Here is a 16,842-nt window from a genome sequence, read left to right on the forward strand (position 1 = left end):
ATCACTGCTCCCGAAAACAACTGCCTTTTTAAAACTTTTTTTTGCATTGATACATGTCCCCTGGGGCAGGACTCAGGTCCCCAAACACTTTTTATGATAATAACTTGCATATTAGCCTTTAAAATTAGCACTTTTGATTTTTCACGTTCAAGTCCCATAGACTTTAACGGTGTTTGCGTGTTCAAACTAATTTTTTGCCTGTTCGCATGTTCTGGATGCGAACCAAACAGGGGGTTGTTCGACTCATCCCTAGTCTTTGCATATAGGCTAAATAGGGTTATACATAAGTGGACCAATCAGGTTTTATACCAGGTAGGTCCACAACAACGAACTTGAGAAGACTCTTATTAAACCTACAGATACCATCAGATAATGTAGGGAAGAGAGACATATCACTAGACAAAGCCAAAGCATTTGATTGCGTCGAGTGGGCATATCTATGGGAGGCTATGGAGAAATTCGGGTTGGGTAAAGGATTTGTAAAGTGGATCAAATTATTATACACAGCGCCACAAGCTTGTATACAGATAAATGGAGCAATATCAAGCACTCTTTTTTTACTAGAGGTACCAGGCAGGGATGCCCGCTGTCACAGTTAATATTCGCATTGGCTATAGAACAATTGGCAATAGCAATCAGACAAACAACAGCTATTAGGGGGCTTTGAGAGAGGAGGAAGAGTTGATAAAATGTCATTATACGTAGACAATGCGTTATTTTTGGGAGACACAGATCAACCCCTATCATATGTGATAAAGTTGACTGAAAATTTTGATTCTCTGGGTTTGTTATAAATTGGGGAAAATTAGTACTACTCCCTGTTGATGAGTTAACAGTGGCTTTGCCACAAATAGAGCATAAAATACAGGTTGTTACATCCTTTAAATATTTAGGGATAAATGTCTCTTCAAATTGAATGGAATATATTAATTATAACTTAGCCCCCGTATTAAATAAGTTTAAGATGAAGAGTAAAGTATGGTCCAAACTAACGTCAGTTGTAGGGTGAGCAAATTTAATAAAAATGGTGTGGGCCCCACAGTTACTCTGTCTTACACAATTCACTGATCTGGATACCACTTAAATGGTTTAAAAAAAAAAATAGATTCCCTGTTTCGAACCTTGCTATGGAAGGGACAAAACGCTAGAATTAAACTTAATATATTACAACTTACAAAAGATAAGGGTGGCCTTGCTGTTAAAAATGCTAAATTGTATTTTTTAGCAGCACAACTACAACAGGTTGCAGGATGGGTAATAATAATAAAGTAATTAAATAAATAAAGTAATAGATTGGAGAGACCCTAATCAATCAATAATTCTGAGTAGATCTTCACAATACCATTTGATAACTCAAATAGAATCAGGTAGCCTGGTTGATGGGCAAGGCCCAACTCTTGGACTTATACATAAGGTCTGGCAGGAAATGAAACATATTATGTGATATAATTATAGTATACTCCCCCTTGTGGGGTAATAAAAATGATAAGGAACTGGACAAATTAAAAGGATTTGGAGTATGGCGAGAAAAAAAAGGGGATAAAATATATTGCACAGCTTTATACTGTTAATTAAAAACATTTCAAGATTTACAGAAAACATACATACTATCGTCTCATACTTTTTTCAATATTTACAATTACGCCATGCAGTTTAAAGATAAAAAAGTTAAGATACAAAATATGCCACCTAGCAAAGAAACAGGTTAAGAAGGGTTTGATCTCCACTCTTTATGGTCGCCTAACTGAGCAGACAAGAGAAACAAATAGCTGCTTACTGTAGCTAGAAAAGAATGGGAAAAAGACAGCTGAAACATGGCAGGGTATATTGGATTCCATACACACCATCAATATCTTCACAGCAATGCTTAACCCAATTAACATAATATATATATAGAGCTTATAGGACACTAGCTAAACTATATCAATGGGGTAGACGGGAAACATCAGAATGTCCGAGATGTTTAAGAGTATATGCTGACTTAATGCATATGCTTTGGAATTGCCCTAAATTGTTTAGATATTGGCAGACTGTGATAGAAACGATTAAACTGGTGTACCAAACCCAGATATAGATAGATCCAAAAATATGCTCGTTAGGATACTAAGAAAAAGAAGTATACAGTGCCTTGCAAAAGTATTCACCCCCTTAGCGTGTTTTGTTGGAAAAGTAATGGCTTTCTTCTGGCCACTCTGCCATAAAGCTCAACTCTATGGAGCGTACTGTAGAGGTGCGCGATTGATCGCGAAACGATCGTGATCTCGAATCACCCCCCCCACGCGATCTAAGTTCTGGGTGACCCGCAATTTTCTTTTTAGCGCCGCCGGTTCCACGTCACCAGCGTGGAATGCAAATGGTGGATATCGGAACTGACGTCAGCCACCAGAACTGACGTCAGTCATTGGAGCGTGCGATGTAGCGTGCCGCTGCCTGGTTGTGGATGGGTACAGTGGCCGGGAAACAGCAGTGTCAGTACGCACTGCTATACACAGTAGCAGTAATAAAAGACAGGCAAGATCACAGATTAAGTATTCCCGTGAAGGTAACCTAGACAGGACAAGGCTCCAGAGGGTTTGCAACGCCATTATTGAGTCATTAGGACATATTTACACACACAGATTAAATAAAAACACATTTGGGAAAGTGGAAGTGTTTTTCAAAAACAAATTGACATCTGGTCCTGCATAAATCAGCAGCCAGTGTAACCATGCCACGGCTCTGCCAAACAAATAAGTGTTTGGATAAAATGTGCAGATCTATTCTGTACCGAGGCAAATTCATTACTATATCTGCAAACATCAATGGACAACATTAAACAAATCTCTGATATCCTAATGTTCTCGGAGATTGTAAATTTTTCAAATAAAACAGTTTTTTGAGAATCTTGAGAGAATTGCGATCTTCATTATAAGCAAAAGAATAGTGATTCTCATTTTTCCCAGAATCGTGCAGCTCTAGCGTACGGCTTATTGTCGTCCTATGTACAGGTACTCTAGTCTCTGCTGTGGAACTCTGCTGCTCCTCCAGGGTTACCTTAGGTCTCTGTGATTTGGATTTATTTTTATAATCTAACCCTGAGTTGTACTTCTCAACAACACTGTCCTGCCCCTTACTTGTTTGGAGAGTTCCTTGGTCTTCATGGCAGCGTTTGGTTAGTGGTGCCTCTTGCTTAGGTGTTGCAGCCTCTGGGGCCTTTCTAAAAGGTGTGCATATGTAATGACAGATCATGTGACACTTAGATTGCACACAGGTGGACATCATTTCACTAATTATGTGACTTCTGAAGGTAATTGGTTGCACCAGAGCTTTTTATGGGCTTCACAACAAAGGGGGTGAATGCAGATGCACATGCCAATTATCTTTTTTTTTTTTATTTCTGAAAAATAGTTTTAGGTTTATATTTTTCTAATTTTACTTCACCAACTTAGACTATTGTGTTCTGATCCATCACATAATTCAGATAAAAAAAAAAAGAAAAAAACATTGAACTAAAGCCTGTAATGTAACAAAATAGGTAAAAATCCGAGGGGGGGGGGGGGGGTTGTTACCAGGATTGGCACCATTTATTTTAAAACTAGATGGAAGCATAGGGGGTGAATAGATCATTTACCAGTTATAGAATAATAACGGTATGATGACTTAAGAAAGAATTAATGGTGAGGGGAACTTATGGACGGAGAGGGGGGGAGTAAAGAGAGAGGAGGGGAAAATGGCGCTGGTGGGAGGGTTTTTTTTTTTTTTTCTTATATATTAATGTGTTTGGAATGTAATGTGTTTTTGTTGTTTTGTTGTATGGAAATATTTTTTTTTTCCGTTTTCCATGTTTGTTTTATAATGTATCTGTGATGAAGAAAAATACTAATGAAGAAGTGTGGCCAAGATGGCGATCTAGGAGGCAGCAAGATTTAGAGCTCTGCTGGCTATCCTGTTTTTATCCTGATTCCTGACTGACTCTGGGCCATACAACTACCTAACTTGAAGCAGATGTCCTCTAAAACGAGACACAGGGGCAAGAGACTCCATTTCCCGCTGATTACTGAGAATCCCGGCTCGCCAGAGGACCCGCGCGCGGCGGCTCCCTCGAGGCGTCTGCATCACATGGCCTCGCAGACGGAGATGGAGGGCCCGGCAGATGAGACGCAGATTGGCTTCCAAGAAGTGATGGCGGCGATCGCCACCTGCCTGGCGGCTCTCACCAATAAGATTGAGGCAGTGCAGCTGGATGTTGGGCTTATCGGGCAGGACCTGGATAAGCTGCGGTCTCGGGTGACGGAGGTTGAACACAGGACTGGCCCTTCAAACTTGGGTCCGCGCCCTGGAGTATAAGGTGGACGACGCCGAGAACAGGAATAGGAGGAATAACCTCCGCCTCGTGGGTCTGCCGGAAGGTGTGGAGGGGAAGAATCCGATTGTTCGTGGAGGAGTTACTGCGGTCCCTACTACCGGAAGCGCAATTTTCCCCTTATTACACTGTGGAGGGGGCGCACCGGGTGCCCCCTGCTTCCGGGCCGCCCGGAGCTCGTCTGCGGACATTAATTTTCCGCATGCTGAATTTCAGGGACCGGGACGAAGCTCTATGGGCCACCAGGCGAGAGGGAGAACTGACGTACCACAATGCCAAGCTTCTCTTCTTCCCGGACTACTCCATGGAGACACAGAAGCTGCGCCGTGCATTTGACCAAGTGAAGGCGGGTTTGCGGGCTGAGTCTGATGCAGCTTTTGAATTTGTGTCCTCCCCTATTGGAGACAATTACTCAATTTTGCCACAGGTCCGTAGAGACCTGGAACTTCACCTCACTCATGCAGAAGCCGCTCTTCAGGCCAGGAGGCTGTTTGAGTCTGGGGACAAGAATGTTATGCTGTTGGCCAATCTAGTTGCAGACTTCCGACACTTGATGGTGGTCTCCGAACTGCTCTCGGATGCTGGGAACTCTATTACAGACCCTCCTGACATTTTAAACACATTTCAGTTCCCATAAATATATGTCTTGTTCAGCGATCCCAAATAATGCTATCAATGGCTTCTTGATGACATCAAGAAGCCATTGATAGCATTATTTGGGATCGCTGAACGAGACATATATTTATGGGAACACTGCCTTTCATTGTGGTTAGCTGATCTATGAATACAAGTTCTAAGGAGGAGGATACTGATGATTTGCATACAAGGATTTGATTAAGCTTCCATCTGGTAAGCGCAATCACTTCTTGGTGACGGGCACCTGTGTGCAGTCTTTGAGTGGAATCACCGTGGTGTTCTTAAATGGATTGCAACTGAGGACTCCTTATGAACTTTGTTTGTTCTTTCCTCTTTAGCGGATAAATCACAATTTTTGTTATATATTTTTTTCATTGAATTTATATGGAATGTGATATTGATAATCTTTTATCATTTTTTATATTTTTTTTGGGATAGTTAGTATATATCGTTTTTTGTTGGCGCAGCTTTTTTTATATTTCAGTATTACTCCAGGAGTAATATCAAGGTTTCAGAGCTGTCTCTTTTTTTAATTTCTTCAATAGTCCATGAGAATGTTGTCATTATATTAGTTAGTGCCTGTTTACAGTTAGAACCCAATGGGGTAAACAGATGTTACTATACTGTTTACGTATGCTTTATTTGATCATTTGTATGACTATTGTCCATTACTTTGATTGAGATTAGTATATAAATGTTTTACTGCTATACCTGATTGTTATATACCAGAACCAGCTGCCTTTAATTTTTATTTATATGGAAATCTCAATAAAAATTCTTTACTGATTAAAAAAATAAAATAAAAAAGCACAACAACGTGGTCTATGAAAAAAAGGCACTTAATCCCGTGAACTGCAAAGCAACTGCTCCTCCGTATATAACAGAGATGAAGGACGAGGAAGGAGTGGGAATACTGGAAGTGTGTAACTACCAGAATTACCGAGTAGGAATAAAAGGAAAAAAGCCTAAAAAAAAATAAAAAATAAAAATGCTGAAGCTACCATATCTAAGGAAAAGCTGCAAACATTTTCCCATCCCCTTCTGCTAGCGGGTCTACACATAACCCCCAGCCCTCAGACTGAAACATTTTAGATAACAGTAGTGTGCCAGTATTAACTGGCTCCCAGTGTTGGCACTGCTACTTTTAGTCTACTCAGTTTTCTGTGGAAGACTAAGTGAGCATAACAGAACAATAAAGTTTGGGCATATATACCTGCATTATTTACATATATATTCCATGCTTTCTAAATGAAAACCTAACGGAACAAAAGCTTTGTATATATTATATAATTACCTGGAACTCCTCTTTAACCACTTCCCGACCAGCGCACGACGATGTACGTCGACAGAATGGCACGGGCAGGCATATTGGCGTACAGGTACGTCCAATATTCAATGCCGCCCTGCCATCGGGAGCGCGCCGCCGCCGGCGCGCTCCCGCGCTGGTCGGGACCCCCGTGAGTCCGGTCGCGGGACCCGCGGACTCGATCGCCGTGGGCATCCCCGCGATCGTCTCACGGAGCGGCCGAATGGAGGAAATGCCGAGTAAACAGCATTTCTCCATTCTGCCTAGCAACTAGTGACGCTGATCTCTGCTCCATGTGATTGGAGCAGAGATCAGTGTTCACTAAATGAAAGCCCAACCCCCCCACAGTTAGTAACACACCCCTAGGAACACTTAACCCCTACACTGCCACCCACTGGTTAACCCCTTCACTGCCAGTGTCATTTACACAGGAATCACTGCATTTATATAGCAGTGATTACTGTATAAATGACAATGGTCCCAAAAATGTGTCAAAAATGTCCGATGGGTCCCCCACAATGTCGCAGTCACAATAAAAATCGCTGATCGCCGCCATTACTAGTAAAAAAAAAATAATAAAAAATTATTAATAAAAATGCTATAAAACTATCCCTATTTTGTAAACGCTATAACTTTTGCGCAAACCAATCAATAATCGCTTATTGTGATTTTTTTAACCAAAAATATGTAGAAGAATACGTATCGGCCTAAACTGAGGGAAAAAAATCTTTTTTTATATATTTTTGGGGGATATTTATTATAACAAAAAGTAAAAAATAATGCGTTTTTTTCAAAATTGTCGCTCTATTTTTGTTTATAGCGCAAAAAATAAAAACCGCAGGGGTGATCAAATACCACCAAACGAAAGCTCTATTTGTGGGAAAAAAAGGACGTCAATTTTGTTTGGGAGCCACGTCGCACGACCGCGCAATTGTCAGTTAAAGCGACGCAGTGCCGAATCGCAAAAAGTGGTCTGGTTTTTGACCAGCAAAATGGTCCGGTCTGCAAGTGGTTAATCTCAGGAAACAACAGCAAATAATTACAGCAATAATATTACAGTATAGGAAATAAAAGGAATGGCAACTTCCAAGGTAAACTTCACATCAAATTGGTGCTAGAAAAATAATATTTTTAGAGCAGCCAAATCATCTGTATTGTGCATAATTCTCTTTTTTGACACTCAAGTGAGGGGATCCCCTTTGGTGTATTACCTTTGTGGCTTTTTGATACCAGCCACACAGAGAGGCCATAGAGCAGTTCATTTTCCTCTGTGAAACTGTTGCATGGTCTTCTTCTTCATCAAGGTCCAAGTCTGCACTGCATCCCATGAGCTGTGAGAGCAGTTTCTGAAGCAGCTGCTTGATTCCTAAAGGAAAACTCTAGATGAAGGCTTATATCAATAAAGTGATGTAAGTACAGAATTGTTTAAATAATAATTTAAAAAAAAAGATCCTGGTAGTTTAGTATCTATACCACTGACATCTATGCTTCTATATATAGGACTGCCACAAAATTTAAAATGCTATTAAGTCCCTGTCCACACCGGGCCAATTGGACACTTCAAATTGCATGCCAAACCAGAGCCTATTGCCGACAATGGCACTGTCTGAATCAGTGCGACACCGACTTTGCAGTGCCGCACCAATTCTCAAAAGTAGTTCCTACGCTACTTTTGGCAACTTTGGGGGGAGACATCTGTGCATTAACACGCACAGATGTTTCTCAAAACGCGCCCAAAGTCAGACTTAAATGCTGCTGAAAGATATCTGAACTCGCATGATTTCAGACCCACATTTAGCATGAACCTAGGCTTAGTGTGGTGTATATACTCCAAAATTACATTCTAAAGTTCAAAATTTTTGTACTGGTAACACCAAAATGTATCTTTTCACTGGAATACATTTCAGGCACTTGTAGACTCTACCTCAATCACACAAAGATCAACCAGTATTCATACCTGTACATTCCTTGGCTTGCAGTAAGACCACAAATGGAGTAACCTGATCATTAAGAATCTCTGAGAGGCTTTCAAAAGTAAGTTCATGGTCGGTGACATTGACACCTGGGAAAGAAAAAGATTACACAAGGTTACTACATTTTTCTAAGAATTATACAAAACAATACATCTTCCCATCACAATATGAAGTTTTTGTACCTTGGATTAAATTAAAACGCACACACACTTCACAGTAGGAAGTGTATTGGATGGATTTGTGTCTTTTTTCAACCAGACTAACCATCTAACTATTTAACATAAATGGTCATTACTTCAGTATGAAGCCATCCAAAGCTGGTTTAAATCTTGGCCAGTAAAGCAGGGACAGACCGACATTCGAACCATCTATGGGCAGGCTGGCTATAACTGCTAGCAATAATCACTGTGTTCTCTCGAAAGGGAACGCTCCCCCCTGCCGCCAGAACACAATAGCTCAGTGACTCACTATGTTGATGGGGGAATCAAGTGTTTTTCTTTCCTGCAACCCGTGGAAAGAAATAAATTGCATAAACTATAGCATGCCTTAAGTACCATTCAAATTTGTCAATTTTCCTGAACTAAAACATTAAAATGTTACAGTCTGAATGTGTATATTATATAGAAATCCTATTGGTTGCTACGTGTACTACAGCACTTATATGTATTAAAAAAAAAAAGAAAAAAAAAAAAAAAAGATGTTTATGCACAATAAGCAGATCCACACAAATAAATGGAAAATGCACGTACCATGCATTTTTTTCTACATTTCTAAGTCATCTGTGTATTTAAATTTATATAACGAAATTAAAAAAATACATGTTTAAAAAGCACAAAAACACAAATAAGTGTATGTTTTCAGCATGTGCATTAGCATGGATTAAAAAAAGTGTGGAAGTGGGATTTTTCTTTGTTTTTGTATGTGTAGTTGTTTTTCTAACTTGAGGCAAATCAGCTAAATAGTTGATATACACATATGTGAACTGCATTATCTGCTAAAATTCTGTACAACCTCTTGTTTCACTAGCCAGCACAACCTTGAGTAGGGATGCCTCTTTCTCTTAGTTAAAGAATACAGTGATGTCCCCTCCCCAACGGCAGACAATGAAGTAGTAGCTCTGTTCACTATGTTCTCTCCTGTTAGAAAATGTATATGCAGCAGAGCCTTTTTGGCTCCTAATACTGCCCCTGCCTTTCTCAGTCTCGGCACTGCTGTGAGGTTGATAGAGGCTGATAAATATCTGCTTAAAATCCAGGTTTAGTATTTAAGACACAAATCCCTTAGGAAAGGTATCATTTTCAGTTTATAAGCATGCCCTTTTTTCTTAAGACATCAATAAAAACTTTGTTAAACTCAGTGGATTGAACCTCATTTAAGATTGCTTTAAGCTCACTTAGAAAAAGCAGCATAACAGAATACAATGTGCTGACAATATTGTTCTATTTCCCATGTCAGAAGCACAGTTTTTATGAAATGTAAAATTTTGCATTTAACAGCTTCAGCCCTGTAACATTTTACCCCCTTCCTGACCAGAGAACTTTTTACGATGATTCAGCACTGTGTCACTTTAACTGCACAGCCATGCGACATTGGACCAAAACAAAATTGACATCCTTTTTTTCCCCACAAATAGAGATTTCTTTTGGTGCTATTTGATCACTTCTGTGGTTTTTATTTTTTGTGTTAAAAACAAAAAAATAGCGACAATTTTGAAAAAAAGGCAATATTTTTTACTTTTTGCTATAATAAATATCGCCAAAAAATATATTTAAAAAAACAAACAAATTATTTCCTCAGTTTAGGCCGATATGTATTCTTCTACATATTCTTGGTACCGTGCAGCGGTCGGCAAGTGGTTAAGTAACACAGAAATGTGGCTGTATTTATTAAGTAGGTGAAATAACTTTGGCAAAATCCAAACACCTTAGCAACCAAAGTACCGTATATACTCGAGTATAGGCCGACCCGAATATAAGCCGAGGCCCCCAATTTACCCCCAAAAAAACTGGCAAACTTATTGACTCGTGTATAAGCCGAGGGTGAGACATGCCTGTCCATCCCTGTGTGTGTGTCCGTCCATCCCTGTGTGTCCGTCCATCCCTGTGTGTCCGTCCATCCCTGTGTGTCCGTCCATCCATCCCTGTGTGTGTGTCCATCCATCCATCCATCCCTGTGTGTGTGTGTGTCTCCATCCATCCATCCATCCATCCATCCCTGTGTGTGTGTGTCTCCATCCATCCATCCCTGTGTGTGTCTCCATCCATCCACCCATCCCTGTGTGTGTCTCCATCCATCCACCCATCCCTGTGTGTGTGTGTATCCGTGTGTGTGTGTGTGTGTGTGTGTGTGTGTGTGTGTGTGTGTGTGTGTGTGTGTGTGTGTGTGTGTGTGTCCAGCCTACCTTTGTCCCGAGCCTCCGTCCCGTGCCTTGCCTCCTTGCCTCCGTTCCGTCCCGTGCCGTGCCTTGCCGTCGTGTCGTGCCTTGCCTTGCCTTGCCTCCGTCCCGTCCCGTGCGGTGCCGTGCCTTGCCTTGCCTTGCCTTGCCTTGCCTCCGTCCCGTGCCCTCTTCGGCGGCCATTGTAAAATTCAAAAGCCGCGCCTCCTCCTTCGCCTGTGATAGGCGGAACACTGAATTTCCCAGCAGCCTGTGTTCCGCCTATCACGGACGTCGTATCATCCTCGTCCGTAGTACGAGGATGAGCGGATGCCCGTGATAGGCGGAACACAGGCTGCTGGGAAATTCAGTGTTCCGCCTATCACAGGCGAAGGCGGAGCCGGAGGCGCGGCTTTTGAATCAGAATGGCCGCTGTCTGTCTGCTCGACACGCTGATCGAGCGGGCAGACAGCGATGACTCGAGTATAAGCCGAGGGGGGCACTTTCAGCCTCAAAAAAGAGGCTGAAAATCTCGGCTTATACTCGAGTATATACGGTAAATGCTATGTTTTTATTGAATAAGGCCCATTGTCACAGACTGGAGGGACATTTATTTAGTGATATCGATAATAGAAAAAGGAGAGAGAGATATAAAATAAAAAGACAAAAGCATACAGGATTATGCACTACCTACATTACAACAACATAAAACATTATGATTTCATAAATACTCATCCGGAAAATAAGCTTCTGATGAAAATAGGCATGCCTTCAAAACTTTACTCAATAAATTAATCAAATCCTTAATTCTTTTTCTAAAATGACACAGAACATAACACCTTCAAATTAACTCTGGAATTAATAATAGGAATAACTTAAGCGTAACCTACCTAGTAGAAGAGCAGCAGTGGGGATTTCACTAGATCTCACTCTACAACTCCAACCATTTCTTTTATCGTGAAAATCTAAGTGTGACTTCTTCAGAAAAGATATTAAGTTGTCAAAAAGTTTTCTGTTGAGTTCTTCTTGCAGTTGCTGGATGAAATTAAATATAAAATCGATTACCTTTCTAGGCCAGAGAAGATGTTTATCTGCTATTAGATTCCATGAGTTAAAAATAAATGTAACCACCTGAGTTCCAGGACCTTTGAAGTGATTGTAAAGTATCTTTTTTTTTTTTTAAATAACAAACATGTTATACTTACCTCCTATGTGCAGTGGTTTTGCACAGAGTAGCCCGGATCCTCCTCTTCTCGAGTCCCTCTTTGGTGTTCTGGCCCCTCACTCCTGTTGAGTGCCCCCCCACACCAAGCAGCTTGCTATGGGGACACCCGAGCCGAGCTGCAACTCTGTGTCCATTCAGACACACAGCTGCCATTCGGGCCTGCCCCCTCTCTCTCGTGATTGGCTGACTTTGACAGCAGTGGGAGCCAATGGCATCACTGCTGCGTCTCAGCCAATCAGGAGGAGTGTTCCGGGGCGGTTGAGTGACTCGTGGAAATCGTTGGAAAGAGAGGGACTGCGGGGGGCTTCTACACACAGAAGGCTTTTTATCTTAATGCATAGAACGCCTTTAATCTATGCAAACCCCCTTGAGTCACAGGGCTTTTTTTCTGGTTTTTAACATGTGATCTCTTACAATTGCTGCTTTGTTTTGCAGTCAACCTAGCTAATCCTGATATTGTTTTTTCGGGGACAGATGGTACTTTCTTTTGATGTCATACTTAAATTGTATACTTTTTTAAAGAAATTAGAAAAAAATTTATGAAAATTATATATTAAAATAAAAAAAAAGGGCGATTTTCTGTTGACCACATTTGTTAATGTTTTTTAATTGCAATGTTTCTTTATGAAAACTCAAAAGCAAAATAAGAATATAGAAAATAAGATTTGAGTTGGTACAGTAGGTATCCACTAGACATGTACAACAGATATACAAAATATCCCAAAAATATGCATTACCAGTAATAAGGAAATGCTTGAGAATGGTATAAGTACAAGTGGGAAGAAAGGAGTAAATGACATACTGATCCATATGAAAAAAGATGGAACATAAAATACATGGACATATGTAAGATAGTCCAAAAGATAGGAAAATGAAAGAATAGAGTTCCTCAAAGTCATAAATACAAGCCCAAAGGATGTACAAACCTAGATGCCATCCATCATCAATAATGAAATATTTTACACATGGAAAATGTAAGCTGTATACCAAGAAAAGCATGCCTGCCAAAGTTTATTGACAAAGGCATGTCTGCCAGTACTGAGTGTAATGGTCATGCATACTGGGTGCATGATGGGCTGTGTGTGTACAGCCATTACAGTGTATTTGTCACTGTCTTTTTTGTGTTGAACCAGAGACACAGCTGCAGTGAACTTCCCCCTCCCTTCTCCTCCAGTTCATGCAATATACAACGGTTAGCCGTGCCAGAACTTTCTTATCAGATGCTCAAGAGGAAAAATCCACCCTCTTGTGCCCGTTACCCAAATTCACATTTCTGTCTGAAAACCCAACAGAAGCCAAATGGATCTTTGGGGTAAGAACACATGACCCACAGGGAATAAATGAAGGTTTTACCTACCTACCTTTTGTGGGAGAATAGTTCTTGTTAGCATCTGCAAATTATCTATATAGTGATTTGGTAACAGATGTGCGTAAACCCATAAATGGTGACTCATAGGAATCATTTCTACAATAGAGACATTTAGAAGGCAATATAAGTGGTACAAATATAGAATGAGTAAGACTGAAAATGGTGAGTGAGGGATTTATCTTCCCCATCAGTGTGAAGGCAAAAACATTCTATTTAAAACTCACTAGATGGCGCTGTTGAAATGTATCTATAAATAGATGTTGTAGACAAGCAGAGTCACCATTTGCCATGTGGTGGTTACAGCACTTTTCATTATCATTATCACATTTAGACATGTTATTTTGGTTTGTGAGGAGGGGTTTTATTTCAAGTTGCTCTCTTAGTTATCAGTGGCCAGGAGTCAGTATTTTATTGCAGTCAGGACCCTTTTAAAGTGCAACAAGAATGGAAGTAATAGACTGAATTTAGGAGCATAGAGTAGGGTCATTTCTATTAGTTGATTAGAACCCCTAAGCTTCCTTTTTGTACTTCCTTTAGTTGTATATTGCAGTACAGATCCACTAAGAGGAGACAGAGTTCAATGGTGAATTGAGGTAGAATCTCAGTTCACCCCTTCCTATGAGTAAAAAAAAAAAATACATAAAAACAAATCTAATTTAACCACTTAAGGACTGGGCCCCTTTTTGAGATTTGTTGTTTACAAGTTAAAAACATTACTTTTTGCTCGAAAATTACTTAGAACCCCAAACACAGTGGTGGCACAAGGCCATCCAAAGCCCAGGGCAATCCTGCCAAATTGCGCTCCCCCCCCCCCCACGATATTACCATACGATATGCCACTCTGCACACTTTTTTTGGAAAAAATACACTTTTTTTAATTAAAAAATAAGACAAGCTAGCCCATTTTTTTTTTATATTGTGAAAGATAATGTGACACCGAGTAAATTGATACCCAACATGTCACGCTTCAAAATTGCTCCTGCTCGTGGAATGGAGACAAACATTTACCCTTAAAAATCTCCATAGGTAACGATTAAAAAAATTCTATAGGTTGCATTTTTTGAGTTACAGATGAAGGCGATACTTCACATGTGTGGTTTGAACACCATTTTCATATGCAGGCACTACTAGCGTATGCGTTCACTTCTGCACGCGAGTTCGGCGGGACGGGTGCGTTTAAAAAAAAATTATTTATTATTTATTTTACCCCTTTTTTTTTTTTTTTTAAAGAACAGTGTAAAAATAAAAGTGTCACTTTTATTCCTATTACAAGGAATGTAAACATCCCTTGTAATAGAAAAAAGCATGACAGGACCTCTTAAATATGAGATCTGGGGTCAAAAAGACCTCAGATGTCATATTTACACTAAAACTCAATAAAAAAAATAAAAATAAAATAAAAATATTGTCATTTAAATAAATTTTTTTTTTTAAATGGCCCTTTAAGAGCTATGGGTGGAAGTGATGTTTTGACGTCCCTTCCGCCCTGCAATGGTATGGAGACAGGTGGGGGCCATCTTCCCCTCACCCATCTCCATGCCAAGGAAGGCACAACATCTGCTCGCTTCCACCGCTGCTGACAGCTCCGGTGGCGGAGGGCACCAGAGCGCGGCGGGGAGGCCACTCCCGGTGCCAATAAAAGTGATCTTGTGGCGAATCCGGCGCAGAGACCACTTTTATCTGAAAGCGGACCACCGCCTGAAGAGGAGGATACCGGGGGTTATGGCAGCTAGCTGCTGCCATAACAATTATATTCCTCTTCAAAGTCAGGACGTATATCGGCATTTTTAGGTGTCGTCCCTAGGTTGGTGCGTGGGGCAGGCACACCCTGTGAAAGTTGATTGAAATTCTTTTTGAGGGCTTCTCAGTTCATTTGTAGCACTTTAAGCGCAAACATCATAAACCTAGAAGTACCGGAAGCAGAGCCAGCCCAATTCCTCTCCTAGGCGAATTGGGCATATGAGACGGAACATATGTATATGCATTTTGAAGCTAATTTCATGCTGGACAATAATATGCATGTTAGCCAACTGTAAAAGGCAGGTCATTCAGAGATATGAATACCTATAGAAAACTATCTGGGATCTGGTCATAAATGTGGTGATATCCCAGCAACCCTCCTCAAATGCTTTATTGGTCAGATGGCCTCTGTTAACCTTGATACCAGAGAAAATGGGAAGGCCAACACATTGAGGCAGCTCTCATGTACCATCAAGAAAAAGACCTGTCAAGTTATGAAAGCCAATTGATCACTTTGCTCATGGACTGAAATCTGCTGCAACCAGGACATTGTTAAGATTCTTCATTTTAAACTCCTTTTTATCCTGCTAGCTGGAAATTCTTTGTGCATGGTACAGCTAAGAGTACCCTGCAACTAGTATATGAGCTGTAATTCTATGAATGCCAAGATTTACCAAGTTTGCTTGTTTTAGGGAAAATATATGGTATAGAAGCAATGGTGTATATATTAGATTTTTAATCTTTTTTCCCCCTCACACTAGGACATGAAAACAAAGGCCCTAACTGAAAATATATTAAAAGACCAAAAACATTTTTAACAGAAAACAGTTTGAAGTGTTATGCTTGGTACACACTAAGTTTGTAGCCTTTACAATTATATTTAAAATGACCATACACACAAAAAAAAATGAAGCTTGTTGCCCAACATGCCAAGACCTGTTGCACAGTATTTTACTGATCTGAAATTAGATGAATTGTTGCCTATGGGACATTACACAAAGCTGAGTAAAGATCAGTATTAGAGCATTGAGTACAGAGCAGTAAAACAAAAAACAGAACATTTTTCATTTGAGTGCAGTTTGACCACAGCAAAAAAGATGTATTCTTATGCCGCGCACACACGATCAAACAATCGGGTGCAAAAGTCCGGCAAACTGAAGTCCGCCAGACAATCCCTCCGCGTGTAGCCTCCGGCATACTTTTTTGACCCGAAAGTACAGCGGACTTAGAAAATAGTTTTGCACTCCAATCTTCCCGCCGGACTTGCATTTTGGCGGACAATCCGGCCGTGTGTGTGCCAGTCCGCCGTACTTTTGAAATGAACGGACTTTTCCCTCCCGGAGAAAAGTCCGCTCATTTCAAGCGGGTCTCCAGGTAGGCGGGGGCCGCGAAGGACATTGCTGGCCCCGCCACCTGGTATGGACTTAAAGGGGAACCCCAACGCCGAAAAAAATCAGCGTGGGGTCCCCCCCAGGTTCACATCAGACCCGTGTCTGAGCACGCTACCCGGCCGGCCAGGAAAGGGGGAGACTAGCGAGCCCCCCTCTCCTGAGCCGTACCAGGCCGCGTGCCCTCAACAGGCGGGGTGCCTTGGGGGAAGGGGGGACCGCTTGGCCCCCCCAACTCAAAGCACCTTGTCCCCATGTTGATGAGGACAAGGGCCTCTTCCCGACAACCCTGGCCGTTGGTTGTCAGGGTCTGCGGGCGAGGGGCTTATCGGAATCCGGGAGCCCCCTTTAAGAAGGGGGCCCCCGGATACCGGCCCCCACCCTATGTGAATGAGTATGGGGTACAATGTACCCCTACCCATTCACCTGTGAAAAAAGTACAAAAAAAAACACAACACAGGGTAAAAATTGTTTATTGCACAGCTCCGG

At 41.1% G+C, this 16,842-nt stretch overlaps 1 protein-coding gene across 4 annotated transcripts in view; it reads right to left on the minus strand.

The window, feature by feature from the left end:
• The window catches only part of ORC3 (origin recognition complex subunit 3), a 214,572-nt gene that overhangs the window by 147,753 nt on the left and 49,977 nt on the right, over positions 1-16,842 (minus strand). For all 4 annotated transcript variants that reach the window (XM_077487275.1, XM_077487272.1, XM_077487273.1 and 1 more), the window contains 3 exons: positions 11,522-11,666; positions 8,242-8,346; positions 7,496-7,650 (listed from right to left, as the gene is read on the minus strand). In XM_077487275.1, coding sequence (XP_077343401.1) covers positions 7,496-7,650; positions 8,242-8,346; positions 11,522-11,666 — 405 coding nt within the window. The remainder of the gene's footprint in view (positions 1-7,495; positions 7,651-8,241; positions 8,347-11,521; positions 11,667-16,842) is intronic.

Source organism: Lithobates pipiens, unplaced genomic scaffold, assembly GCF_037356315.1.
Source record: "Lithobates pipiens isolate NorthernLeopardFrog02 unplaced genomic scaffold, aLitPip1_a1.2 Scaffold_18, whole genome shotgun sequence".
In the NCBI taxonomy this organism is placed as follows: Eukaryota; Metazoa; Chordata; class Amphibia; order Anura; family Ranidae; genus Lithobates; species Lithobates pipiens.